The 27,629-nt window shown below is 42.5% G+C and overlaps 1 protein-coding gene across 3 annotated transcripts in view; it reads left to right on the plus strand.

Moving 5' to 3' along the window:
- LOC148505583 (chromatin-remodeling ATPase INO80-like) overlaps positions 1 to 27,629 on the plus strand; it is a 192,723-nt gene that overhangs the window by 92,606 nt on the left and 72,488 nt on the right. For all 3 annotated transcript variants that reach the window (XM_088448045.1, XM_088448044.1, XM_088448042.1), the window contains 8 exons: positions 3,124 to 3,177; positions 5,507 to 5,710; positions 6,138 to 6,318; positions 13,712 to 13,779; positions 14,546 to 14,755; positions 14,953 to 15,033; positions 17,736 to 17,831; positions 18,873 to 18,932. In XM_088448045.1, the coding sequence (XP_088304171.1) occupies positions 3,124 to 3,177; positions 5,507 to 5,710; positions 6,138 to 6,318; positions 13,712 to 13,779; positions 14,546 to 14,755; positions 14,953 to 15,033; positions 17,736 to 17,831; positions 18,873 to 18,932 (954 nt within the window). The remainder of the gene's footprint in view (positions 1 to 3,123; positions 3,178 to 5,506; positions 5,711 to 6,137; positions 6,319 to 13,711; positions 13,780 to 14,545; positions 14,756 to 14,952; positions 15,034 to 17,735; positions 17,832 to 18,872; positions 18,933 to 27,629) is intronic.

A 27,629-nucleotide genomic window follows, 5' to 3' on the forward strand; every position in this document is an offset into this window, starting at 1 on the left:
CTTCATTAGACATTTTGCATGCGAAGGAGCTTGCGAAGCTTTGCGTTGTCACGTGTGGCGAGGGCCTACTATCTCTTTCGGCTTATTGCTGCTGTGCGCAGCTATAAGCTATATAAGCAATATAGGCAGTTAGTTATGGATTCCCCAGCGGTGGCTATGGGTCTGATACAAGTGTTGGTGATACAAAGTCATTATGTTGCCTTCTGCAAATCTCTTCGGCTCATCAGGGAGGCATAGGAGACGCCGGCTTAAGAGGTCTCCTTTCCTCGCATATTTGCTTCCAACGGTTTGGGTATCCGAGTGGAACACCTCCCACGGTTGTCGCTGCGGTAGCGGTTTAGATCACCACATGCCCCTTCCTGTGCAGGGCTCAGCGTCTTTTAGGGATCTGATAGCCAAACATTGGAGGGTTGTCTCCGGTCTGTTTTAATAGGTTCTGGGGTTGTTACCTGGCCTTGGCGAGCATCGACATGGGTGGCGTGAGCTATGGTCACTTCTGCTGACCAATTCGTCGCGGGGCCTCACAGTGATTTGCCTTGGGATTCTCTGCTGACTTGGCAGAAAATTTGCGGCAAGCTTTGTGTGGTAAACTTCAGGTTCCGTTTTGGGCAGGTCGTCCTTTCTCAGTGGGCAATCGACTCCATGCCCTACTGTTCGGTGGAGCCCCTGCTCTGTGTGTTTGCTTATTGTGCACAGCAGGTATCACAATTCGTCCCTCTTCTAAGGTTTTATTTGCGAAGGATACTTTGGCTTCACAGTTGCGGACCTTCCTAGGTCGCTTGTTTCATGTACTTTCGGATCAGTGTGGTATCCCGTCTCTTGTGAGGTCTTCCTTGTTTGCGCCTTAACTTCTGGAGGTGGCCTTCCACACCTCTATCCAGCAGTTTTTCTTTTTTTGCGGCAGACAATGCAGAGACCCTACAGAACTTGGCCACCACTGTTCGGCCGGTGCCTCGTCCATCGACTTTGTAAAACATTTGGTTGTTAAGCATGATGGTCTCTACTTAGTGACCATTAAGTGGACCAGGTTCTACTCGGGAGTTCCCAGGGGTAATTCTCCAAACTTGGAAGGGTTTCTCGGCATCCCCCTTGTCTCGGTTCCTCGTGCCGCCTGATAGCACTCATCATTAGTGGATGGTCTCTGTTCTTCTCCTCCAGGTCCGTTCCTTGGTGTCTCCTGATTGGCTCATTGTGATCACGGATGCAAGTCTCCTGGGCTGAGGTGCTGTGGACTGGCTTTTTTGGCTCCATGGCCTTTGGTCACCGTCCACAACGGCTCTCTTGGTGGACCAGTCCACCCTCAACGTAACAGCTCCAACCCCAACCTACCATCCCATTGTCCAGTGTTCCCCAGCCTGCTTAAGAGAAAAGGATTCAACAGTAAATTTACCAAAAATCCTATTTACTTCATGACCAGCTCCCAAGTCAGTACCTCTTGCAATAGTTTCCTACGATAAGCATCCTACTTTGAAAGGACTCTTCTTGTGGTACATCACCGGTTTCAGAACTTCCTGGCAGTTTAATATGACTCCTCCTCTGCTGTAAGTTCATTATTACTCCTACTCTGTGAGAGCAGAAAATTTAGTTTCGTAAACGGACAGCACCTACAGAATGGTTTACTGGAAGTTGTTTTTTTTTTGCAGCTGCAGATTACATCCAATAAAAAAAAATTATAATAGTATTTCAAAACAATAAGGTAGGCAAAGGGGAAGGGAGAAAAAAAAAGAAAAAAAAGGGGGGGAGGGCACAGGTACATCGCAGACCTAGAGTAGTATTTAATAAAAAGCAAAAGTCTAAGATAGGAAAGAGACCAAGAGCTGAAGAAACCTATAAAGGTGAGTAAAGCTTACAAAAGCAGGAGGAGTTGAATCCATCGTGGAGGACCCAGTGGTGGCTGCGAGAGGACTAGAGCAAGGTCACTATAGTCAAATGGTGAGAACTGACCCAGAGGGGCGAAAACGGAATTGGCCCTCTCTGTGAAACCAAAGAGCCCAAATGAGGTTAAACTTGTGAGGTGTCATGTAAATAGTGGGTAATACTTTCCATGCTTGCGATGTCCCAGACATAATTTTTCAGGGCCAAACTTGCAAGAGTAGTAGGGGTTTTCCATTTCCGAGCTATCAGGGACTTATCCGCTGCAAGGATATTGGAAAACAATTTGTTAGAGTGTGAGCTCCTAGCTGGGAAGGGGCGAGAGAGGAGGAAAGACCAAGGGTCCAAAGTTAATTGGTGTTCAGATAGGGAGTTAACAATAGAAAGAACCCTAGTCCAGAACGGAGTAAAAGTCTTGGAAATCGTTTTAGAACCGCAGTCTTGGCTATCCCGATTCTTCATTGGTCCAAATTGCTCTTTTCCTAGATGGTCTCAGGGAGAGCAGTGACTATCGGGATGGCTGAGACATGGGGGGGAAGGAATTCAATTGCTGCAGATGTCCAGCACATATAGGCCGGTTACAGTAATGCCGGCATGGTACCTATATGGGGTGCAAGGTAAGACTTGCCATGTAGATGGATGCAATTTGGCATTTTTGATTCAGGCAGCATAACTTTTCATATGACCATTGAAGCCCTGCTGGATCTGTCCTGTCCCAGATCATTAGATTCATTTTTCTAATCTTTCTGGTGCCCGAGTGGATCATTATTTTCTAAACTGTTTTGGTTTTAAAGATGCTCAAAAAATCCCTTCTGAAGGATGAATTTAACCATTTCTTCAGCCAGTGATTACGGCTATGAGGAAAGGGGAATCTCGGGAGGGCCTTGATTTTAGGAATGTTTACCCATATAGAATCACCATCACTTTCTTTGCTTTCCTTCTGTGTACAGATGCCCATTGTTTATCTGTGTGGCCTCACCAAGGGCATTATGCTTTTGCATCACCAATGGGTCATAACTGTCTTGTACAATACAATATTGTGAGCTGGAAGTTCCACACTTGGGGATGAAGGTGAACATGGTGGGCTCATGTATGAAAAAGCCATTTACTTTTGAAAAGGGGTTGCCCTCTTGTGTAAAACCTTTTAAGTGTTGCATTTATATAGATTTAGTTTTGTCATATAAATACTGGTTCAACTTATTTAAATTTTTAATGGTAATGTTGCAAATAATGAACTCATTTTTTTTCCAGGCCTACAAGCAAAAAGTTTCAGCCCACAACTTACTATTAACAAACAGCAAAAAGGTGAGTAATATTTCAATAAAAAATAAATACACATACAGTAAGGTTTAAATACTAGATACCATTAGTAAATTAGATCTAGTTAATTTACATAGGTTTTAAGCTGTCAACAAAACTTGTTCACCTATAAGCGGGACTAATTAATCATGTTTTGCAGATCAGATACAGTAGAAGTCAATATAGTCGCTGCTTCATAGCATTACTCACCATATATATTAGGTAAACCTGTGTACCTGCTCGTTGATGTAGACCTCTAATTAGACAACAATGTGGCAGCCACCCATTGCATAAAAGCATGTAGACATGGTCAAGAGGTTAAATTGTTCAGACCAAACAGTAGAATTTTTTTTCCTATCTAAAATAACTTTGACCATGAAATTTTTTGCTGGTGCCAAACTAGATTGTTTTGGTATTTTAGAAACTGCTTGGATTTTCACATACCTCAGTCTTTAGAGTTTACAGAGCAATGTGTGCAAAAAAACAAAAACATCCAGTCCAGTGATGGACAGTTCTGTGGTTCAAAACACAGAGGAGAATTGCTAGACAGTAAGGTGTCATTAACTGAAATTATGTGTTACAATTGAGCAGAAGAGCATCTCTCATTGCATAGCACATCAAACCTTGCAGTGAATGGGTTACAGTAGCAGGGTTCCACTTCTGTCAACACCCGGGCATAGGATCAGAATTTGGTATAAACAAGGTATCCCGATGATAGATAGTAAGTGGACACCAGATGGTCGACAGGGTTAAAAGGTCGACCAGTTCAAATAGTCAACACTTTAAGGTTCGGAGTCGGCACTTAGGGGTGGGTCAGGGTTAGTCTGCCAGCGGACAGTTAGGGTTAGGCACTAAGAAGAGGGTTAGGTTAGGTTTAGGCACTAGGGGAGGGTTAGGGTATGGCACCAGGGGGAGGGTTAGGGTATGGCACCAGGGGGAGGGTTAGGGTATGGCTCCAGGGGGAGGATTAGGGCACTAGGAAAAGGGTTAGGATTTAAGGCTAAATTACAAAAAAAAAAATCAACCATTTTCGTGTCGATCATTTGAAGCTGTTGACTTTTTGCCAGACGACCTTTTGTACCTGTCAACCTTTTGTTCCCGTTGACCTATTGCATGTCGACCATCCTTTTATTGTCAATCTTTTATATAACAACTGTAAACAACACGGATCTATTCTGGCTTATGTAAACTGTTAAGGCTGGTGATGGTGGTGTAATGGTGTGGGGAATTATTTCTTGGCACATTAGGCACGGACCAAGCATTGCTTAAATGCCACAGCTCATTACCTGAGTATTGCTGCTGGCCATTATTATTAATAGTATTTATTTTTAGGCTCCTCAAATCTTTACAGCGCCGTGTAAAGATGTAAAACAGGGAGATCAAAGTAAGAGCATAACATATTGACATAATTACTGGTGTAGGTGTAATTATAGCATATACCTATTGGCTGAGCTAGTGAGCCGAAGGGAAGGGATGGAACAGGAAGAGGGAAGGTCCTGCTCACAAGAGCTCACATACTAAAAGTGAAGGGCTGGGAGGGTTTTGTGGAGATGCAATGGATTATTGATGTAGGAGGGATACCCAGATCAGTTAGAGAATCCGGGAGGCTAGTGTGAAGAAGTGAGAGGAGAGTGAAAGAGCTTTGTAGGTTAGGCTGAGGACTTTAAACTGGATTCTTGTGGCTTAAAGAGCCAGTGGAGGCGTCTGCAGGTAGTGGATGCAGAGACCGTATAGTGAAAGAAAGATCAGTCTATTAGCAGCTTCTAGAACAGCTTGAAATGGAGAGTTGTGGGGAAGACCAAAGAGAAGAAGGTTGTATTAGTCGAGACAAAAGAGGAGGGCGTGTGGATAATTGTTTTGGTAGCTGTAGTGAGAGGAAGGAGTGAATTCTGGCGGCAATCTTGAGATGGAACCAGCAGGAGTAGGAAGTGAATGAGAGAGCAAAATCAAAGGTAACATCCAGCAACGAACTTGGTGGACAGAGGAGATGGTGGTGTTGTTGATGGTGATCGAGAGATCGGGTGGGATTGAGACACGCATGGAAGATAATTAGCTCAGTCTTGGACATATTAAGTTTGAGAAAACAGTGAGACATCCAGGAGGAGATGGTGTGTGTGATGCTGAGTGTCACCATGGACCATAAACTCTATTGTTTCCAGCACCTTGTTGGATCCATGCCACAAAGAGTTCAGCTGCTCTGGGGGTCGCAGGGTACCTTACCCAGTACTGGAAAGATTATGCATGTATGTATCTCTCATGTATGCATCTCTTAGGTTTTCTTTCTTTTTGTTTCTTCCTTTTTAAAAAAATGTTTTCCTCCATCCCCTTCATGCAGCTGGCTCATCAATGCATGCGGGAGGTGCGCAGAGCTGCTATCCAAGCACAGAAGAACTGCAAGGAAACTCTTCCACGAGCACGCAGGCTGACCAAGGAAATGTCCCTGTACTGGAAGAAGTATGACAAGGTGGAGAAAGAGCATCGTAAACGGGCAGAGAAAGAGGCCTTAGAGCAGCGCAAGCTGGATGAGGAAATGAGAGAGGTAAGAAGGCGCAGTATTACTATTCATGTAGTGTACACTGGTCACAAAGAACAAACACTGCTACCAGCATTTCCCATATTGTAAAGATATTTTACAGTCATGAGTCTCACATGAGTCTCTGTTGTTTCCTGTTGACATTGTCAGGATAACTGGCACATTCCATGCCAGGACATCATGTTGACACATCACATAACCATCCAGATGTGTATTGTGCTGTCAGGTCATGTATGAAATTTAAATAAAGGAAAATGTAATAATATAGTGGAGTTATATTTGCAGTCCCAGACTAGATACTATTCAGTAACTCCTGAAACTATTCCACTGTAATCATTTGTTTTGATCAGACTGCACACAATTTACTTCTGCCAATCGCATATCTCAGTAGTTTTACTCTAACAACCGTAACTTTCGTTTGGTACGAATCCAGGCTAAGAGGCAGCAGCGAAAGTTAAACTTCTTGATAACGCAAACCGAGCTTTATGCGCACTTTGTCAGCCGCAAGCGGGAATCTGGGCCAGATGAAATACAAGAAGAGATTTTGCGCAAACTCGAAGACCATTCACTTCATCGACAAATAGGAGGTGTCTCCATTGGGCAAGAAGATTACGGTACAAAATGGCAATGTGAAATATTAAGCTATGTGTATGACAACCAAATGCAATCATGTTGATAAGGGCCTGTCCTTCACATATATCAAATAACTAGTGATGTGCATACACGTTAATACTAGAAAGGGACATGTTCCTACACGAATAAGTGCTATTTTATTTCTACTTACCTACTTTTGAAAAAGCATTTCAAGGAGATTGTGAAAGCAGCACCTATGAGCGCGTGTTACAGTGGGCGTGTACATCTGAGAGGCGTGTCATAAAGTGGACTTACATCCAAATGTAAACAAGCCCAAAAGCTGTTAGTAAGAGCTAATACTTTTCAGAAAATGCATGTAGCCATAGGGATCATTGTGCCTTATAACCAATGCAGGGAAATGATACTAATTATCCCATTTGATTGTATATACAGGCTGAGTCTCCCATATCCAAAATGCTTGGGACCAGGGGTATTTTGGATATCGGGATATTACATATTTTGGAATAATTGCACACCGTAATTAAATATTTTGGGAATGGGACCCAAATCTAAACAAAGACTGCATTTCCGATTTATATACACCCTATACGCATACTTGCCTACTTTTGAAAAAGCATTTCAGGGAGATTGTGAAAGCAGCACCTATGAGTGCATCGGTAAAGTGGGCGTGTATTGCTACATCTGAGAGGCGTGTCATAAACGTGACTTCTATCCACATGTAAACGAGCCCGAAAGCTGTTACTAAGATCAACTTATTGATGAAACCACACTGATGCATATCAGAAAATGCATGTAGCCATAGGGATCATTGTGCCTTATAACCAATGCAGGGAAATTATACTAATTATCCTATTTGACTGTATATATATCTCTGTATTTTTTTATATATGATCGCTTCATAAGGGGAGGTAAGGTGCAATCAGGGAGATTGTTAGACTCTTCAGGGAGATTGCTACTATTTCAGGGAGTCTCCCTGACAATCAGGGAGAGTTGGCAAGTGTGGCATATACACACAGCCTGCGGGTCATTTTATACAATAGTTTCAATAATTTTGTGGCTCAAACAAAGTTTGTGTACTGTACATATTCATTTATGTTTCATATGCACCTTATACACAAAGGCTAAAAGTAATTTTATACAATATTTTTAATAATTTTGTGCCATAAAAATAGTGTGTGTACATTGAACCATGAAAAAGCAAAGGTTTCACTATCTGAGTCATGTGAAAAAAAATTCCGTATTTTGGAATATTTGGAGACGGGAGACTCAACCTGTATGTCCTCCGTTTTTTTTATTTTTTTAATATAACTGCTTCATAATGGAGGTAAGGTGCAATCGGGGAGATTGCTAGACTCTTCAGGGAGACCGGGAGATTGCTGCTATTTCAGGGAGTCTCTCTGACAATGAAGGAGAGTTGGCAAGTGTGATTTTATTTTGTGAAATTAGTTACGTGACTGAATAACCCCACTGTCTTGCAAATAGTGTCCATGGAACTACAACAAAAAACGATAATGTCAAATTATTTAAGTGTGCATTTCTCAAACAAGACATATGCCCGTATTCAATTTGAGGCGAAAAGCTGGAATCCGCGGAAAAGTTTCACCGATGACGTCATTTTGCCAGGCGGAAAAGTATCGCCGTTTTCAATTTGAAAGACTTTCCGCCTAGGCGGAAAGTCAATGCAATGTAATAGGCGGAAAAGTTTCGCCTATGAATAGCAGGCGGAAAAAAGTGCAGAATTGGGGTTTTAGGGTGCAACGTTGCGGGAAACCCCGTGCAGCCTTCAGACAGTCCCCCAAAGGTAAACTGCGTCAAAAAAATATTAATAACACTTAACACCCCAAAAAATCACTTTGAATTTGGGGGCGAAAAAAAAAATGTTAGGCGACAAAGTTAAAAACTAGTGTACTAGACTCTGGGGGGAATGCCCCATGTGTTTTTTTTTTTTTTTTTTTTTTTTTTTTTTAACCATTGCAGGGGGTTGCGGAAGGTGGATTTTTCACGATTTTTTTTTTGGTGTTTTTAAACGGGCTCAGTAGCTGCTAAATAACGTTTTTGTATAAGTGGTGCAGAATAGTATTCAGGAGGTTTTATTTGCAGAAAATAACTTATCCCAGCAAATTTGGGGTACTTGAAAATGGAGGTCAGCATATTTTAAATTTGCTAAAGTTAAGTTAAAAAATCGTGAAAAATCCAAGCCCCTGCAATAAAAAAAAAAACATGGGGCATTCTTGGGGACCCCTCCCCCCCAGAGTCTAGTTCGCTAGTTTTTAACTTTGTCCCCCAACATTGCACCCCAAAACCCCAATTCTGCACTTTTTTCCGGCTGCTATTCATAGGCGAACCTTTTCCGCCTATTACATTGCATTGACTTTCCGCCTAGGCGGAAAGTCTTTCAAATTGAATACGGCGATATTTTTCCGCCTGGTGAAATGACTTCATCGGCTAAACTTTTCCGCTGATTCCGGCTTTTCACTTCAAATTCAATACGGACCTTATATTGAAAGTACTTTGTCATATGTTGTTGGATAAGACATGGTTAACGTTGAAGGGTTCAATAAATAAACCTTTAAAATATGCTTAAATATATATTTGTACAGCCATGGCCAAAAGTTTTGAGAATGACACAAGTATTGGTTTTTACAAAGTTTGCTGCTTTTATTGACAATTACATTAAGTTTATGCAAAGAGTCAATATTTGCAATGTTGACCCTTTTTTTTCAAGACCTCTGCGATGCGCCCTGGCATGCTGTCACTCACCTTCTGGGCCACATACTGACTGATGGCCGCCCATTCTTGCCTAATCAATGCTTGGAGTTTGTCAGAATTTGTAGGTTTGTATACCTGCCTCTTGAGGATTGACCACAAGTTCTCAATAGGATTAAGGTCTGGGGAGTTTCCTGGCCATGGACCCAAAATTTCTATGTTTTGTTCCCCGAGCCACTTAGTTATCACTTTTGCCTTATGGCAAGGTTGAGTGACAGCATGCCAGGGCGAATTGCAGAGGTCTTGAAAAAGAAGGGTCAGCACTGCAAACTTTGCATAAACATCATGTAATTATCAATAAAAGCCTTTGATACTTATGAAATGCTTGTAATTTTGCTTCAGTATACCGTAGTAACATCTGACATAATGGTCTAAAAACACTGAGGGGTCTATTTACTAAGCAGTGTTAGGAGACAGAGTGAAAAGTGATAAGGTGCCAGCCAATCAGCTCCCAACTGTCATTTTTCAAACACAGCCTGTGAGATGACAGTTGGGAGCTGATTGGCTGGCACCTTATCACTTTCTTATCACTTTTTACTCTATCTCCTAACACTGCTTAGTAAATAGACTCCTTAAGCAGCAAACTGTGAAAACCAATACTTGTTACTCTCAAAACTTTTGGCCATGGCTGTAGTTTTAAGAAGTTCACATCTTTGCTGATGCTTAACGTAGTGTTTTATATTTTTGTGTGTGTTTGGGGAAGGGCAGCGGGGTTGTTGGTATTTGCCTCACAATGCACAAAACGCAAATTTTGGGCTCAAACCAATTAAGTGCGAATTGCGAATAGCGGGTTTGTTTCTTGAAACTCGCAGACTTCGCACTAATGCGCGCTCCCGAGATCTCTCCAATCTAATTAAAAATGCCTATGCATGGTACTCTAAGTGGAGGAGTGCAAATTGTCTGTCAAATGAGATGTGAGAGAAATGCATAAAAAAGTGGAGAGACCACCCTGGACCCTCCAAAATTGATAATTTCATTTGGACAGAATAGAAGGTCGTTTGTGGGCATTAGGAAGGTACTGCAGGTTTTTATTTTTTTAAACAAATTTTTATTCAAGCATCAATTGTCACGTTTACAGATATCACAATGAACAATACTACAAATGTTCATCAAAAAAGGAAAGCAATGATCACAATAGCCAAAAAGGTACTGCAGCTTTTTAAATGGTGTCAAATGGCTGATTATAATTTTTTTTGCATTTTTAAAAAAAAGCACCAAACAAACTTTTCGTTTAATCTCAAACGAATGAAACGAAAAATGCAAAATAAAAGTAGGACATTTTTTTATTTTGGGGTACTTTGAGGGTACCTTGAAAAATTCTAAAAACAATTATTTTTCAATGAAACAAATATTGTAATTAAATTTGGGGTGCCTAAACTAATAAAGTAGATTTTGGGGTAATTTGAGGAATTTTTTTTAACCCCCAAAAATTACATGTTGATTCAATTAAACTAATTGGAAACTTCCAAATCCATGTTCTCCCCAGAAAATGTTTCCAGCGGGATGGCATGAAGAAGTAGCCAGGTGGGGGCCTTAATAATAGCAATAATTAAATGTTTTAAACTCTGACCTTATAATGATTTAAGCTTGAAATAACATTGTATTTATTAAATCTCCTCTTCTTAATAGAGGCCCTGTCATCTGATTATGAAAAAGCTGCAAAGTCTGTAGGATCTGGTCCTTTTTGTACAGCTCCCAAGTGTTGGGTGGTAGGCTGTTTGTTGCTGGGTGGTGCACCCACAAAAAACAGCCTGGGGAGAACACTGCAATTACCTAATTAGTCATTAGGGGGGTGTTCAAAGGGTTCAGCACAGTGTTCTGACATTTTAACCTTAAAATAATGATTTTCCTTTCCATCTCTCGCCCTCAGGGAGGTGCGAATGGAAAAATATGAATTCAGTCTGACTGGTACAGTGCAAGTTGCAATTCGCACCGAATTGGATTGACCCCTAAGTATATTGCTAAAGTTTTGATTCTAAAGGCTTTTTAATCAACCTTTTTTATTGTCTAACTTTGTGTTCAAATGTAACCTTTTTAGATGTATATAGTTTATAGATGATTTGTTTGTGAATTGTTACAAAGCTATCCTCACTATTTTATTGTTGGTTGCTACAGCTGTTCTTTACTATTTCTCTCACTGAACCTCCAGGACCTGCCCTTCTTCACTATACTGCTCACAGATACTTTAGAGGTGACTTTGATTTGTGTAACTTGAGCTAAGAGAGAATGACGGATGAGATTATTATAAATGAGATCTAGCTGCTGTAGAAGTGTTGTAGAAACAGAGTGGTTCAAAATGACTAAAACAGCAAAATCCCCTGAACGGCCTTTCAACATTCAGATTAATTTTTTCACTGGCAAACGCCCTGCTGCAGCATTTGAATTTATACTGGTTTTTTTTTTGTCACTTAACGTGCCGCGGTATCTCTTCCTGCTTCGCCTCTTTACCGAGGCGAAGCAGGAAATGCTAACGATGAGATGTATTAACAGTGCTGTCCCTACTGTGGGGATAGGGCATTATCAGGCTGTAGCTGTCGATTAGCGACAGCTGCAGCGGGCGGAACGGTCAGACGAACTCACCATTCATACATAGCCCTGCCTATCTGCACTGCTATTTTGTAGATAGCAGCGCTGATAGTGACAGGGGCGCATAGCCCCCCAATGATACATGGGGGAGAAACGGTATGTGCGCTGATGCCACTTCGGCGATTAATTCATCTCCCCCCAAAGTGCTGGAGCTCTCTGTTTTAAACACTCTGGTCTGCAAAAGACAAGTCTTGCAAGGAAAGGCCATCAAACTATGGTCTGACAATGCCACAGCTGTATCTTACATAAATTACCATGGGGGCATCTAGATTGCCCTAGCCATGAGAAAAATAAAAGCAAGCTTTTGTTGTGTGGAGGAAAACATTTAATCCATCACAGTGGTGGAGAGACTGACTGGGAGGCAGACTTTCTCAGCAGATAAATCTTTCATCCTGGGGAATGGTTTCTTCATCCAAAGGTCTTTCAACATGTGGTGTGGCATCCATACATCGACATATTATCAACTTGTTTGAATGCTTCTGCTCCCGGAACGAGGGTTCTTTTGCCAATTCTGATAGACTCCATGTCGGTTTCTTGGAACTACCCACTGATCCACCTGTTCCCTCTGATAGTGATGCTTGCACATGTCCTCTAAACAGATGAAAAGAGAGGTTGTTACACACTTTCTGGTACCACCGGACTGACACAGAATGTCTAGGCACGCAGATATTCTAAACATAGCAGAGGGCCCTTGTGTGTCGCTTGCCTCTAATACCCGATCTCTTAAGTCAAGGCAGCTTTCATCACCAGAATTTGTATTGGCTAGCTGTTACAGCATGGCTGTTGAGGTTATGATCCTTTGAGGGTTTTTTAGCAGTGTGGTTGAGACCATACTCCAGTCTTGAAAACCGGTTTAAGTGCAATAATTATGACAGGGTTTGGATGATCTACATTGCCTTGTGTGAAGCAAAGGGCTTACTACCTCTTTATCGATCTTAATTTCCTTTCTGCTTCTGCAGAATGGTCTGGAACTTGGTTTACATTTCAACTATTTCAGTTTTCTTGTTCAGACCTTATTACAGGAGTGATTCTTGTTCAGCCATCATGCACCCTCATATAGCTCCTTGGCATTGCAACCGGGTGCCGACAACTTTGCAGTATCCTCATTTTAAACCAGTCTCTTCAGTGGAATTGAAGTTTCTCACTGGGAATACTGCCTTTCATGTTAGCCATTTTCTCTTTTCTTGTAGGTCTCTCTTCCTCATCTTGCATGAACATAGGGCTGTACCTAAAAAACTCTCTTCCTTCTCTGGACTGTAAGATCATTGAGAATTTATGTCCATTGGACCCAGGACTTCCGTAGGATGTTTTGCCTGTTGGTTCTTTGATGCCCACAAGTGACGATGGCTAGCTTCCAAACAGACAATTGCCAGTTGGGTTACTTTGGTAATTAATCAGGTTTACCTTGGAGTAGTACTGTCTGCTACAGATCTGTGGGACACCTAGGCTGCGTGGCACATAACAACATCTGTTAGCAGTAGTGCCGTAAAGCCATCTGGTCTTACCTTTGCGTTTAAGTATTTGTGTATTGGAAGTAATGTGTTGCACACCAAATTTGCTTAGCATACATTCCCTTAGGGAGAGCTTTGGAATGCCCCCATGATAATCCAGTGCCCCCTCTCCCCCCTCTCAACCCCCCCAGTGATTTATTAGAGAAAATTAGCATTTTGCACTTATGTAAACTCCTTTTCTTACAGTTTATTGAATGACACTTACCGTCCTTCCCGTTTATGCTCTGTTTTAGTTTCAGTTCTTGTTCAGTGTTTTTCTTAGGGTTGTTGTACTCGTTAAAGAACATTGTTTTCTTATCTTTCTCTCATACTGTTCTCCTGGCCTGTCCTATGAAACTTTTGTTAGACTAAACTGATGTTCATAGGAAGCCAAGGGTCTTTACATGGAGAGGAGCTTGTGGGTTTTTTTTACAGTAAATTTAAAATACCAAAGCTCTTAAGTTAAATGTGACATTTTAGCAAGTTATCTTCAACCTTGCACTGAATTTGCTGATCTTTAACATAGTTATCTATAATGATAATAAAGCAGTCCATTTACCTATATTTCCAGACAGTGATTATTTCAAGTGTCAGGCCTTGAAGAACGCAGAAGAGGCCTTTAGGATTCACCAAGCACAGGTGATGTTTACCTAACGGGGAAGGGGGGGGGGGGGGGGTGTTGTCTGTCTAGTGGGCCAAATGTTTAATTTATTATATTAAACAAATTAAGATCACCTGTATAAAGATGCATGATGCGTTTCGCAGCAGATTACAACCTCAAACCATCATTTCAGTTGAACAGTAGGGGCAAAGTGTATAGAGAATCTCTTGGTCTAACTAGAACCGGGGCTCTCCCTCCTTTATGGGAATCCTGATTGCCAGGTAAAGACGAGTCATTGCGTCTCGTGAACCGTGTTCTACAGTATGTTGGTATTGTGAAGGAGCGAGCTAGCAACCAGTTGTGATTCCTGCCCGTTACACAGCCTGAAATTGCACTGGGTGTAAATCTACTGCATGCATGAAGGCAGCTGCAATAATCATGTGACACTAGCCTTGTTCATGTGTATATAATAAAATATTTATCTTTATTACTATCTTGCAAAGCTGGAAACCAACAAAACTGTTAAACCAAGTAGGTAGATAGTTTAGGGCCAATATTTTGTATATCACCCACTATAATGAGTGAAATGACATGCACACTGTGCACCAATTCCAAACAGGCCATGCTAAAGTTCTGGCTTCTATAGATGAACACAGACTGTAAAACTATACATAGATATTTCTGCAATTGTCCTAACCATACCAAGGTGTATCTCACAAAAGAATACGGCATGCCCAGGAGAATTTCATCTAAGGTTGTTTCCTGACCATGGAATTATCTTGACCTGTGTCTGTTTCACTTTAGACGAGGTCCTTTGATGAAGATTCCAAGGAAAGCAGGATAGCAGCTTTACGGGTGGCCAACAAATCTGAGTCAGGCTTTGGAGAGAGCTACAGTCTGGCTAATCCCTCTATACGAGCTGGAGAGGATATTCCGCAGCCCACCATGTTTAGCGGGAAACTCAAGGGTTACCAGCTGAAAGGCATGAACTGGCTGGCAAACTTATATGAACAGGTAACACACTGGAAATACTGTTTTTTTAAAGAAAGTTTAATTTTTAGGTATTCCTAGTAGATGAGTAAAAAAATAATATTGAATTCAGAGTGAAGGTTGTTTCCTTGTCCGTGCTGATTGCATGACTGAACTTTTAAGATACATAAATTAATCAGCATGCCATTAAAATAGTTTAATCTTTTCTTTTTCACTTTCAGGGTATTAATGGGATCCTGGCTGATGAGATGGGCTTGGGAAAAACTGTCCAGAGTATCGCTCTCTTAGCACATCTTGCAGAGGTAAGCGCAGTTTGTGTGCACCTGGAGGGTGAATGTGGATTTTGTGTGCAGACCATAACAATAACTTCTGTTCTGCCTTAGTCATTTTTATGACTATCATGGGTCTCTACGTTAACGTTTCAGCGGGCATCTCACTTTAATCAGCAGGATTAGGTCTAACAGGTTTTGATTTGGTGATATATGTTGCTATACAAATGGCTACATGAAAAAGGCATGACTGGTGAGCAGTGACTAGATCTACAGTAAAAAGATAGACAATGTCTAGATAAACACCAATAGGTAGAAAGGTTGAAATGGATGAAGATGTGTTAGGCTCAAGGAGGGGATGGTTAGGGTAAAGATTAAGGATAGAAAACAAAAGAATATGTTGACCATTTATTTGTTGGCCTTTTGACCCTGTCAACCTTTTGTACCTGTCTATCTTCATCTCTGTCTACCATTTGGAGGGGAATTCAATATGAAACGTAAACTTCGCTGTCGAAGTTTACGTTTCATATCGGAGCTTTTACCTGGGATAAAGTATCGGGCGCGCTCCCGCTTATCCCCGTATTCAATATGAAATTAACGAAAACGGGACCTGGCGAAGTGGGATTTGCGTAAAGTTACGAAATTTTCCTTAAAAAAATTGTAGGACCCCCCCTAAAGTTGTAAAAACATGGGGGATCACTATGGGTACCCCCGTCTTAGCCTGTAAATGAAATTCGGGGATTTAAATAGCCGCAGCAGGTGTTTTTTTCCCGACATTGAAGAAGTGTTGCAGAAGAGCACTTAGGTTATTTTTTTCGTTTTTTTAAGTGGTCCCATCAAATTTGGGGTACATGAAAATGGGTACTAGCATATTTTGATGTCCCTAAAGTAGTTTTTTTACAAATTCTGCATTTGTGCATCTGCCGCTATAAATTTATTCTAGAAAACACCTGCCGCATACTTGCAGAATAGCCCTGAACCTATTTCCCTATTGTTTAACAATTTTTTCCCATTTTTTTTTTTTCACCCCAATTTTTAAAATAATTTTTTGGGGTGTCCCTTTTTTTTTTTTAAACTTTTTTTGACAGTTATCTTTTAAATGTCATTCCCAAAAAAATAGCCTGCACCCCTAAACCCCAATTCTGCACTTTTTTTCGCCACCTATTCAGTGGTGAAAAGTTATCCCCGTTTTTTTTTTTCAAAGACTTTTCGAACCTGCGAAAAGTCTTTGAAATTGAATACAGTGTAAAAGCAAAACCTGCGATAATGACGTCATATGTGCGAAAACATCGCAAAAACGATGTTTTCGCTCCCATATTGAATACCCCTATTGGTGTCTAGATTCTAGATATTGTCTATCTTTTTACTGTAGTCGTTTTTTTTTTTTATTATTATTTATTTATTTTTTATATACTAAACCCACAGTGACTGTATATAGGTTTATAGTTCAAGAGGCATAAGCGAAATTGTGGACTGCTGGACCAGAGGTTCCCAAACGCAGTCCTCAAGGCAGTTCAGATTTTAGAGATATTGATGATTGAGCACAGGTGGTTAAAGCAAATTGACATAGGTAGTAATGAAGGTACCTGTGGTCAAGCATGGATATCCTTAAAACCTGGGCTGTTGGGGTGCCCTGAGGACTGAGGGTCTGATTCAGAGCCGGACGCTATTTGCGCTCGCTCGTTCAGAGAAAGGGGGTGGCTATTTAAATTAACCGTTCGCTCTTTGCGATCTGTTGACGCCTCCATGTCTGAACGAGCGAACAAAACATGCGGACGTTTTTCTGTTCAAAACGCCCCCTGGCCGCTCGCATCATACGTCATGTCCGCTATTTATTAGATTAATCGAGTACATCGAACAGCGTATGAACTGCTCGCTATTCTTGTGGTTGGTTTTTCCTACCACTATATTGCAAGCAGTTCTGGCTAAAATACAACCAAGTGACGTGGTCAATGATGCTGCTGTATTAATTATGCACACCCATAAAACGCCCGCTTTGACCTTTAAGCACGCCTGCGTTCTGATCTCCACTCCCCGTTTTCAAGCACCTTCCCCTGTTATCACCCACATACGCCTCATCCTGTCACTCAAAATAGCAGGCATTCGCTATATAGCGAACAAACGAATTCTGGCCGCACTGACTGGTTCGCGCATGCGTACTAAAACCCATACGCATGCGCAGTTGTGCGAACATCGCTCGGAACGAACGAGCGGCCGCTTACGAGCGGCTCTGAATGAGATCCTGAGTTTGAGCACCTCTGTGCTAAACTGAGCAAATCAGTGTATTGTAATATATGTAGATTAAAACTTCCAAATGCAATTCATTTTATGTCCGAAACCTATTGTCTGTTTATAGTGAACTTATTACCATTTCTCTGCACCTTCATCCCATTCCACTTGTTTCTCTGTGTCTTCTCTTTTCTGGATATTACATATTGTCATGTGCAGGACATAGGGTTTAATTATAGCAAGCTGCAGAGCTCACAGCATCCTAGCCAGTGCCCCAGGAGCTGCTTTGAGCTGCCATTTTCCCAGGACTTTTCTGTTACATCTACAGCCCCAACCAGGGACAACTGTAAGCCATCATCAAGCGGTCTAGCCTAGTGATTGTTCTGCCTGCTCACGTCCCCTTCCTCCCAAACGGCTGCACGTAGGAATCCTCAGGTCACAGCTAGAAAGGAGGCGATCTATAACCTTTTCCTAGAGATTTTTCTTTTCTTTTTTTTTTTATCCAGCGAGATAATATTTGGGGCCCCTTTCTAATTATTTCACCTGCTTCAACACTGAACAATTGGCATCAGGAGTTTTCAAGATTTGTACCAAGGTTCAAGGTAAGCAGGCACTCTGCAGACTTAATCTAAACTTTTGTATGTCCTCCTTGTAGTTAACTTTTTTATTTTCAGACATAACAGCCCAGGTACTGAATCTCCCTTATCATTCTAGGTCAGTGCTACATGGTGCTGACCCAAAAGTGCAACCCAAGATGACATTCTATATGCTTTTACAATGTATTCTCTTACTAAAGGTGCCTACACACTCAGTGATATTTTACACGATTTGCCCGATTCCGACGCATCGTGACGACAACTCGTGTAAAATATGCCCAAATCGTGAGTGTCCACTCACGATCACGTCCCCGCAGGTCGTACATCGCATCTTCAGATCTGCCGTGCTGTAGGACAGATCTGACAATCTCCGTCACGATGTACTGGAATTGTTAGGAGGCACGATAGATCGTTTGTCACATTGGACAGGGTAAATCGGACACAATGTCAGATCATGAGCACATCACCTTAAAATTTTATATTATTCATAGGAGTTATGCTGGGCATACACTCTGCAATTATTGGCCTGAAATATCGCCCTGATTGTAGCGGGTATATGGCCGACCAAGAGTTAAATATCAATCGGTCGGGTATGCCGGATCGTCCAGCATACCCATCTGATGCGATATCTGCAAGTTAAAATGTCGGCCGCATCGGGTGGTGTATGCCCAGCCGTGGCCGACAAAAAGACATTTCCCCTGTTCCTTCCCGTGGAAATGTCTCCTCCCCTGAGGGCAAAGCGCAGATATCGGGGACAATACACTGTGAGATATCTCAGTGTATGCCCGCAATATCTGCGGGCTGACAGGCTGCCAGATAAAATGTCTGTTGATCTGGCAGGCATTTTATCTGGCAATGTATGCCCAGCATTATGACCCAGATAGTTATGGAATGCAACTTGGTATCTTTTATCGTATCTTTCTGGTTAACAGTTAATGGTCAGTTCTTGAACCCAGCTTCAATATAACGAACATGTTTCACAGTATGTAGCATTACAATGTATTTACATGAATCCATCATCTCTAACTATGCCTATTTATTGCCTAGGTTCTGCCTTACTGGGGCAACCCCCACGAGAGAAAAGTAATAAGGAAATTCTGGGGTCAGGTGAGATTTATTGAACAAATGTGTTATTGTTTATATAGATACACTAATACAACGGAGTGAATATTTATTATAATGCCTCACTAACCTTTTATAGTGGGCTATGCTGCTGCTGCACACAAATCCTATAGTTGCTATCTCATGAGCTGTAGTTGTAAATGATCTAGGAGCAATGGGACATCTGCTTACCAAGGGACTAGCTATAGTCGTTTTTCTCACTTCTTACTACATGGTCATTAAAAGAGTTGAAAATGAATGTAAAAGGACATTGAGTGGGCTAGTGTGTGTTTGTATGATAATGTACCTCTTGCTGATTTATATCTAGGAAAGACTGCTTGGTAGTAAGTGTCTGGTGAACAGGTAGGGTACTTGGAATAAAATTATGGATTATTTTAATCTAAGCCCCCTCTATCTGTGGAAGTTTGTCTCAGATGGACTCGGTCTGATTTTTTATTTTTCCCATTGTTTTTTTTTTTTCTCAACAATGTAGAGATGCATTAGTGCCTGGCTGGACACATCTCAGGCACCAGTCAGCCTGTCCACCTAAACTATCACTGCTAGCACCTACGTTTTGGGATTCTAGTTTATTGCTGCACATACATATTGATGTTACTGATTTGATCACCCCTACATTACTGTGTTTTCGTGTCTCGGGCAGCACTGTTATTGGGCCACACTCTGAGACACAGGTTATGAGCCTTTTCTTCCCCCTTGGGGAAGAGATTATACTGGCCACAGATGAGTCAATAAGCTTTTTGACCTAATTGTTGAGTTACTCTATCGCTCTTTGTGGCTTCATACATGCTCTGATTGAGTGACCAGTTGTCTTTTGGCTTCATTGATGCCTTTTAATGTGGTTAGAAGATGACTCCATACACAGACTGCTAAAAGTAATTTTCAGACCGCACCACTATGATCATTATCCGTCATAGCGTTCACTTACGGGAGCTAATCCACTATTAATTGGACCAGTTGCTCTAGATCATATGTGTACAAGCAAGAGTGTAAAGTCTAAGTGCTAGGGCTAACACCAGACTGTGCTCCACATTCTGTTTCCTTATCCTTTCTCTGTTAGGGTTGGGCTACAAGAAGGGAGAGTTAGGGGGAGAAGGGGGGAGGGTAAGTATACTTTCCCAACCCCTGGCGCTGTCTGTATTTTGACAGAAGGCATCCTGACAGCATTACATACCGATTCTGTTTTGTTATCTTTGTGTGAATGCATTCTATCTGTGCACAAGAATAGAGTTGGTTGAGGAGTGCAAATAACTTGCTCTAATCTATTTGGCTAAATATGTCTGTGTCTCTGCCAAATTGGCTGGTGCTTTATTCCAAGCTCCCACCGCATTATCATCACTGCTATTCCTGACATGTCCCTGCTAATCAGAAACTTATCAGGGTCCTTACTAGTGACATGCTGTCCCATGAGAGGTGTACAGATCAGGTAATCCCAAACCAGTGTACACAGTCTAAGCCAAACAAATGCCACAGAGTCAGCAACTATGGTAAGTGGGAAACTGATGAGGATCCAGTTTAATATATGTTTGGCAGACCGGACCAACTTCTCTCAGGGACATGGGCCCATCTGGCAGATACTGAAGATTGCCAGCACAGGCCTGGCATCTCCTTGTACTCGTCTGCAGTTGTCTCTTACCAAAGGACAACTTCTTGGTGGTGGTCTACTTTTATATATGGAGTCGTGGATCTTTAACTTGTCTGTCTTTTTATGTATTAGTTGTCTCCTAACAAAAAGTAGTACTGCTTGGTAATACATTTCATTCCATGTGCAAAGGGTGCAGCCGCTATGGGGCCCAGAGCTGAGCGGGGCCCCATCTTCTTTGTCAGTTACATGTGTGTTATATGTTTTTCAACATCGGGTGGTACATAAGGGGCTCTTACAAAAACTTTTGCTATGGAGCCTTCAAATACCTAGTTACGCCCTTGGATGGCCTGTTACTATTATATCATGCACTGCCTACCCTTCTTGCGTAGGACCTTTTATCTCTCATCTATACAGTAGATGACTGTAGGGACTTAGGGTCTGATTCTGCGTGCACTGCTGATGGCAGATTCCCTATTATCGCAAGTGTGCAGAATGGGTCCTGTGTAGTTGCACACAAACCCTTCAATGCCTATGCCTGATTGACAGGCAGAGGCATTTAAGGGGTGGTACGGGCTTGGCCGCCGTTCCTGGAAACAGGGGCGTGTCCACCCTGTTTTCTGTGAGTGGCAAGCCCGTGGATCGACGCAGAGTCCTGTGATCACAAGCCAGACAGCCTGAGTAAGCTGATGCTTACTCTACTGGCCGGAGGCCCGGTACCATCCACCATCGCAACCATCGACCACCGATGGTCGCGATGGTGATCCCAGCCTGTGACCTCCTGCTGCATTTGCATTATTGCAAGGATCGCAATTGTAAAGCTGCCTGCGTGCGGCTTTGTAATTGCGATCCTTGCTGAATCCGGCCCTTGGTGTGTTGGTGTTGCCGTTGCATATGAGATCTGGCAAAGCCTTACAGGGTGTATACGACTTATTACTTACAAATGTCTTACTTGAACAGAAAGTTGTGTGTGTACATATATTGTGTGTGTCTTTCTTTCTCCTTTTCACAACATGATTATCAGGCTTGTGGAAAAGTCTAGATACTATGTACATGTGACCATTCAAAATACTCTAGAACCTGCCCTTGGGTCCGGCAGGTGCTATTGTTAGAGCTGCTCCGATGTAGGGTGTCCCACAGCACCCACACATAGATAAGAAGAAGAACAAGCACACCCACTGATGTTTAATGACTGGTGATTAGTGGCTCATAGCAGGTGTTGGTAGTGGAGTGTGTCAGCTCTGACCATGTGTGTTGCTATCTACTTAACTGGGGTACTGGCTGTTGGGATTGACCTTAGCAACAAAAGTATCTGGGACAACTATTAGCGTCACTTAATCCCAGTACATACGTGCACAATAGGATGTACACAACACAGTTGTTACATAAATAATATTATTGATGGCAATCAAATAAATGAAACTCTTATCGAGGTTTTAGTAATAGTGACAGCTTGTCTGTATATAACCAATACAGTCTCTATATCATTACGATGGGATGATGGGCACGGCTGTTATTCTTTACTGGAGTCCAGCATTAGTGGTTCTGGCACAGTGGCAAAACAATAAGTGAGGAATATTAGCTCATGTTTATAATCCTCATAAAGTAATACATCCCAGAGCAATCTCTATAACCGCACGATGGGCTGAGGAGTGGCTCATAGCCATTAATAAAGGGGGGGTGTTCTGCTCTATTTCCAGAAATATAGAGGGGTGAGGGGAGGTGAAAGAACTGTGAAAATGATAGGCTGCCACAGACCAAAGGTCATCCCTTTCCTGATCACAGACAATAGCAGAGTGGGTTGTGTGTTTGGTCTTACTGGGCGCACATGGGGTGTAATCTTGCTTTAGAGATCAAATAAAGTTATAAAAAGGTGAATGTTTAAATGTATATGTTTATTTGTTAAAATTGTGTGCAAGTCAAGACTTGGTTGACTATAATAGAAAGAACTGAATATAGGTATTTTTGTGCCAATCTAAAATTTACCTCAATAAAACAAGTCCAAGTATATTATCAAAACGCACAAATAGAATACCACATAGAAATAAATGTACATTTTAATATTACCATGAAAATGGTCTGAAAAATGGAGTTCATATATGGCAGGTCGGCTGAGTGTCCTTTACATAGTGAGCAGAGTAAAGTCCAATTCCATTTGTATGAGAAATTCTCCGTATGGACGGAGTGTGGGTAGCGGAGAATGAATATTTAAATATGTGGCCACATAAGTTAAGGTGCACGCACCTCCTACCTTCACCCTTTCCTGGGTACCTGCGGGCTTGTCCTTGGACTTGTAGGAGTTTTTCAGTCAGTGTTCCCTCTCCTGATGAGGTTAAGCCAGGGCTGTGTCCTCCGTAGGTTCTCAGCGCTCCTGGAGCTATTAAAATGGATGGCTCAGGCTTTCTCCTTCGGCGATGTTTCTGCAGCGTTGCGTCCTGAGTGCAAAGTCTTTTTATTCTCCTTTGCTGGGCTGCTGTCCCTGACTAAGCCCAAACCGGGAGAAACGCTTTGGACACGCCTATCAGACACCCGCACTCTAGCGGCAGCAAGACATCACGAGAGGCAGTACGAACGGCTCCGGGGGCACGAGCTCTGCAGGACGGAGCCACTCTCACTGCTTAACCTGCCCGTGACTCCAGCACACAGCCCCGCAAAGGAGAATTGAATCCTCTGTATGAGCGTAGTCACAAAATAATGTGACTTACACATGCACAATGGCAAACATTCGCTTGATCTGCATTAATAGCGGCATTGCGTAAATCTCTGAATCATTCTCTTTAGTCTATATTCAAGTGTAAACTGTATACAGTGTTAAATAGAACCAAAGCTTTCTTCCATATAACCTAAAAATATCACGTAATTTGATTAGAAAGGTAATATACCACCATCCATGCCTCCATATCATTTCTACTCAGCTAGCACTTTAGGAAACCATATGTAGAAGGCCATGTTTTAAAAGGGATTACTGGGTCTATGAAACATTTATACTGGGTTTTACTCCTGGGTCGCACCTCTGCTGAGACTCCTTTTAGACTGGCGGCCCAACCCAGCAATAATGCTGGGTCGATGACTCCATCGCTGCTGAGCTGGCGCTTGGAGATGAGATCTCCAAGCGCCTGCTCTCCCTATGCCGTGAACGGGACCCAGGTCTCCTCTACCCGGGTTACCCATTCACACTGCACTGCGAGCCAGGTTGAAATCGTGTTCAACCCTACTCTTTACCCAGTATTTCAACTGGGCCCTTTCACACTGCACAGTAACCCGGGTTGCTGCGCGTTCATGTGCAATAATCCGGGTTATTTGCTGGCACTGTGAAAGGGGTATTTCTCTTCATATCTCACTCTTCATTATTCTTCACACTTTCCCCATTGCCTTTAGTAGATTTTCAATATATGATATGATAGGAAAATCCTCCTGTCCTGCCCAGAAGGCGTTGGAAAGGGTGAAATCTACATCAGCTGTTAACACTTATGGTGCATACACGGTCAGATTTTTCTTCAGATCTGAACGATAACGATTTTAAAAAACGTTCAATCGTTAATATCTGAAGGAAAATCTGACATGTTTGTCAGATGAATGATGAAACGATGCGCGTTCCCGCTTGTCAGATAACGTGTGTTTGCACTAGGGGTGTGCACCGGCCACTTTTCCTGTTTTGGATCTGGATCTGTCTTCGTGTTTTTGGATCTGGATTGGTTTTCCAAAACCACCCTTCCGAGTTTTGTGTTTTGGATCTGTATTTTAAAAAAAAAATAATCACAGAATGTGTTGGTTTTTCTGCTCCTATGCTATTATTAACCTCAATAACCTTTAATTTCCACTAATTTCCAGTCTATTCTGAACACCTCACAAGTGTTTTTATGTCCAAAAGGTTGCACCGAGGTAGCTGGATGACTATGCTAAGCGACACGAGTGGGCGGCACAAACACGTGGCCCATCTAGGAGTGACACTGCAGTGGCAGACAGGATGGCAGTTTGAAAAACTAGGTCCCAAACAGTACATAATGCAAAGAAAAAAAAGAGGTGCAAGATGGAATTTGTCCTTGGGCCCTCCCACCCACCCTTATGTTGTATAAACAGGACATGCACACTTTAACAAAACAATCATTTCAGCGCCAGGGTCTGCCACACGACTGTGGCTGAAATGATTGGTTCGTTTGGGCCCCCACAAAACAAGCTGGCAATTAATCTGTCCCTGCACAAACTGGCTCTACGGAGGCAAGATGTCGTCCTCCTCATCCACCGATTCCTCACCCTCTTCAGTGTTGTGTACATCCTCATTCTCACAGAGTATTAATTCGTCCCCGCTGGAATCCACCACCACAGGTCCCTCTGTAGGTTCTGGAGGCTGGTCTCCCTGGAAGAGTTGATAATTCATTTTTATGAACATCTTCTCCACATTTTGTGGAAGCAACCTTCTACGCCTTTCGCTGACAAGGTTCCCGGCTGCACTAAACACACTTTCGGAGTACACACTGGAGGGGGGGCAACTCAGGTAAAATAGAGCCAGTTTGTACAGGGGCCTCCAAATTGCCTCTTTATCCTGCCAGTACATGTACGGACTGTCTGACATGCCTACTTGGATGCTGTCACCGATGTAATCCTCCACCATTCTGTCAGTGGTGACAGTATCATATGCATTGACAGTAGACATGTCAGAAATTGTTGGCACGTCCTTCCGTTCGGACCAGATGTCCAAACCGGCCCTTGACTTATGACACAGGCGCACGCTTGGCGCTGCTGCTGTGTTGATGCACGTGCGGCTACTGCGCATACATTTCACACACAAACACAGAAAAAAAAAGAATTGGTTATTTTTTGTGGAGTGCACTTTGGGGGTTACACCACCCTTTAACAGACTTATGGGACACAGGCGCACGCTTGGCGCTGCTCCTTTGTTGATGCACGTACAGTGCACACAATTCACAAACACAGAAGAAAATGTTTTATTTTTGTTGGAGCGTACTTTGGGGGTTACACCACCCTTTAAGAGATGAGCCAGCCGGCCCTTTACTTATGGGACACAGGTGCAAGCTTGGCGCTGCTCCTTTGTTGATGCACGTGCAGCCACAGTGCACACAATTCACAACACAGAAAATATTTTTTTATTTTGTTTGGAGTGCACTTTGGGGGTTACAGCACCCTTTAACGGGTAAGCCAGCCAGCCCTTTACTTATGACTTATGACACAGGCGCACGCTTGGCGTTACTTTGTTGTTTCAGAAATCCGAACCCGCTCATCCCTAGTTTGCACTCAGATTTAGACTATTCCATTATTTTAATGCAGTCAAAAATCGTTTGTAGTTCAAATCGTTGGTCAAATCGTTCAATAGTTCATCTGACAAATCTGACCGTGTGCGCACCTTTTATGGAGCATACACACGGTCAGATGTGTCAGATGAACGATTTAACTAACGATTTGAACGATTTTGCAAACGATTTGAACTACGAACAATTTTTGACTGCATTAAAATGACTGAAATCGTCCAAAATTGACTGCGAACACATCAGATGTCAGATATCGTTATCTGACCATCAGGAACGCGCATCGTTCAGACATGTCATATTTTCCTCCAGATATGAACGACTGAACAATTTTATAAATCGTTATCGTTCAGATCTGAAGAAAAATCTGACCGTGTGTATGCACCATTAGTTTCTTACATTGTGCAAATAGGACACACAGGGCCTGATTCAGCAGTGCACTGCTGAATGCAGATTCCAGATAGTCTGGAATCTGCGCAGGGGCCTGACCATACGAGTCCTGCGTGAACGCACACAGTGCAGCAGCAGACTGTCAGTGATTGACAGTCTGCTGCAGTTTGAGGGCGGCGTCTGCCAATGGAGATGTGTCGCCACCGTTGTGGGTGGGCGGGGGGAGCGAAGAGGCCAGGATCTCTGTCAGATGACTGAGATTTCCTGGCCTCTTTTCTCTCATCTGCGGGGGCCAGCTTGCGTGAGCCCATGGGTCACTTAGCCGGCTGATGTTCTCGCAGATTATCCGATGCTGCGTTGGACAATGCAGCTGGGAAAAGTAACTCATGCAGGAGGCGTGATGCATCCATAATTGCAAGGATGGAATTTCAGAGATACTTGTGTGCAACTTTTCAGTTCCGTCTGAAGCTGAATCTGGCCCACAGACTGTACACCCAAAAATACAGGAACTCCAGCTACTCTACTCTTTTTATTCTGTCGTCTTGCTAATGGTAAACTGTGGAGGAGCCGGGGTACAGGCGATTATAGTGCCCCTGCCCTCCTATGGTGAAATATAACCCATTGTCTTTGCACATACACTGCCCGATGCGGCAGCTCACAAATTGTCAGATCTTTTAGACATGCTAGACGATTTGACACATCCAACAAGTACATTGTACATTTATCTAGCCGATTGGCATGATATTGTATTAAGTATGCCCATCATAACAGTGCATGTTTTCAGAGTGTCCTCAGGATTAATTAGGACTACCTGTAGACCTATTGTGTTAGTCAATGAACACACCTGTACGCCAACTAGATGATCTGGAAAATATGCACTGCTAAGGCCCCTACACACAGAACGATATTGCTAACTATCTGACGCATCGGAATGACCAATTGTCATTATCGTTCCGTTTGAACATGCAGAAAGGTCAGGTGATGTGGCTGACGATCCCATGCAGTGCTATGCGCCAGGAGCCGGCATATCGGGTGGTCGGGCACTGGATCGCACCGTGTGTATGGGACCGCCTGATATGTTGGCCTGGGATCATGGGTCACATCGGCAGGTACACAATCGTACCGAGTGTACCTACCTTTAGGGTTCCATGAGGACCGGGTTATACTGTGACATTTGCTACTATTATCTATGAATATATTTTTAAATGATGAACTAATTGATAATTACATACAGTATGACCTTCAGTAATTCTGCTAGCAATGTGAACTAATCCAGCCCAAACAGGAGGCAGGAGCTCCTGTTTTGGTCTGTTAGAGGCCAGGCTGGACAGGACCTGGCACCACAGGTAAGTAATAATTTCTCGTTTAACATATCTTGACCTAATATCATCCCAAAAGTAAAAAAAATTTCAATATTTCTTTTTTTATTTAGTTTTTTGGGGGGAGGTT

The sequence above is a fragment of the Taudactylus pleione genome, unplaced genomic scaffold, assembly GCF_031769625.1.
Source record: "Taudactylus pleione unplaced genomic scaffold, aTauple2 ptg000448l, whole genome shotgun sequence".
NCBI classification, from domain to species: Eukaryota; Metazoa; Chordata; class Amphibia; order Anura; family Myobatrachidae; genus Taudactylus; species Taudactylus pleione.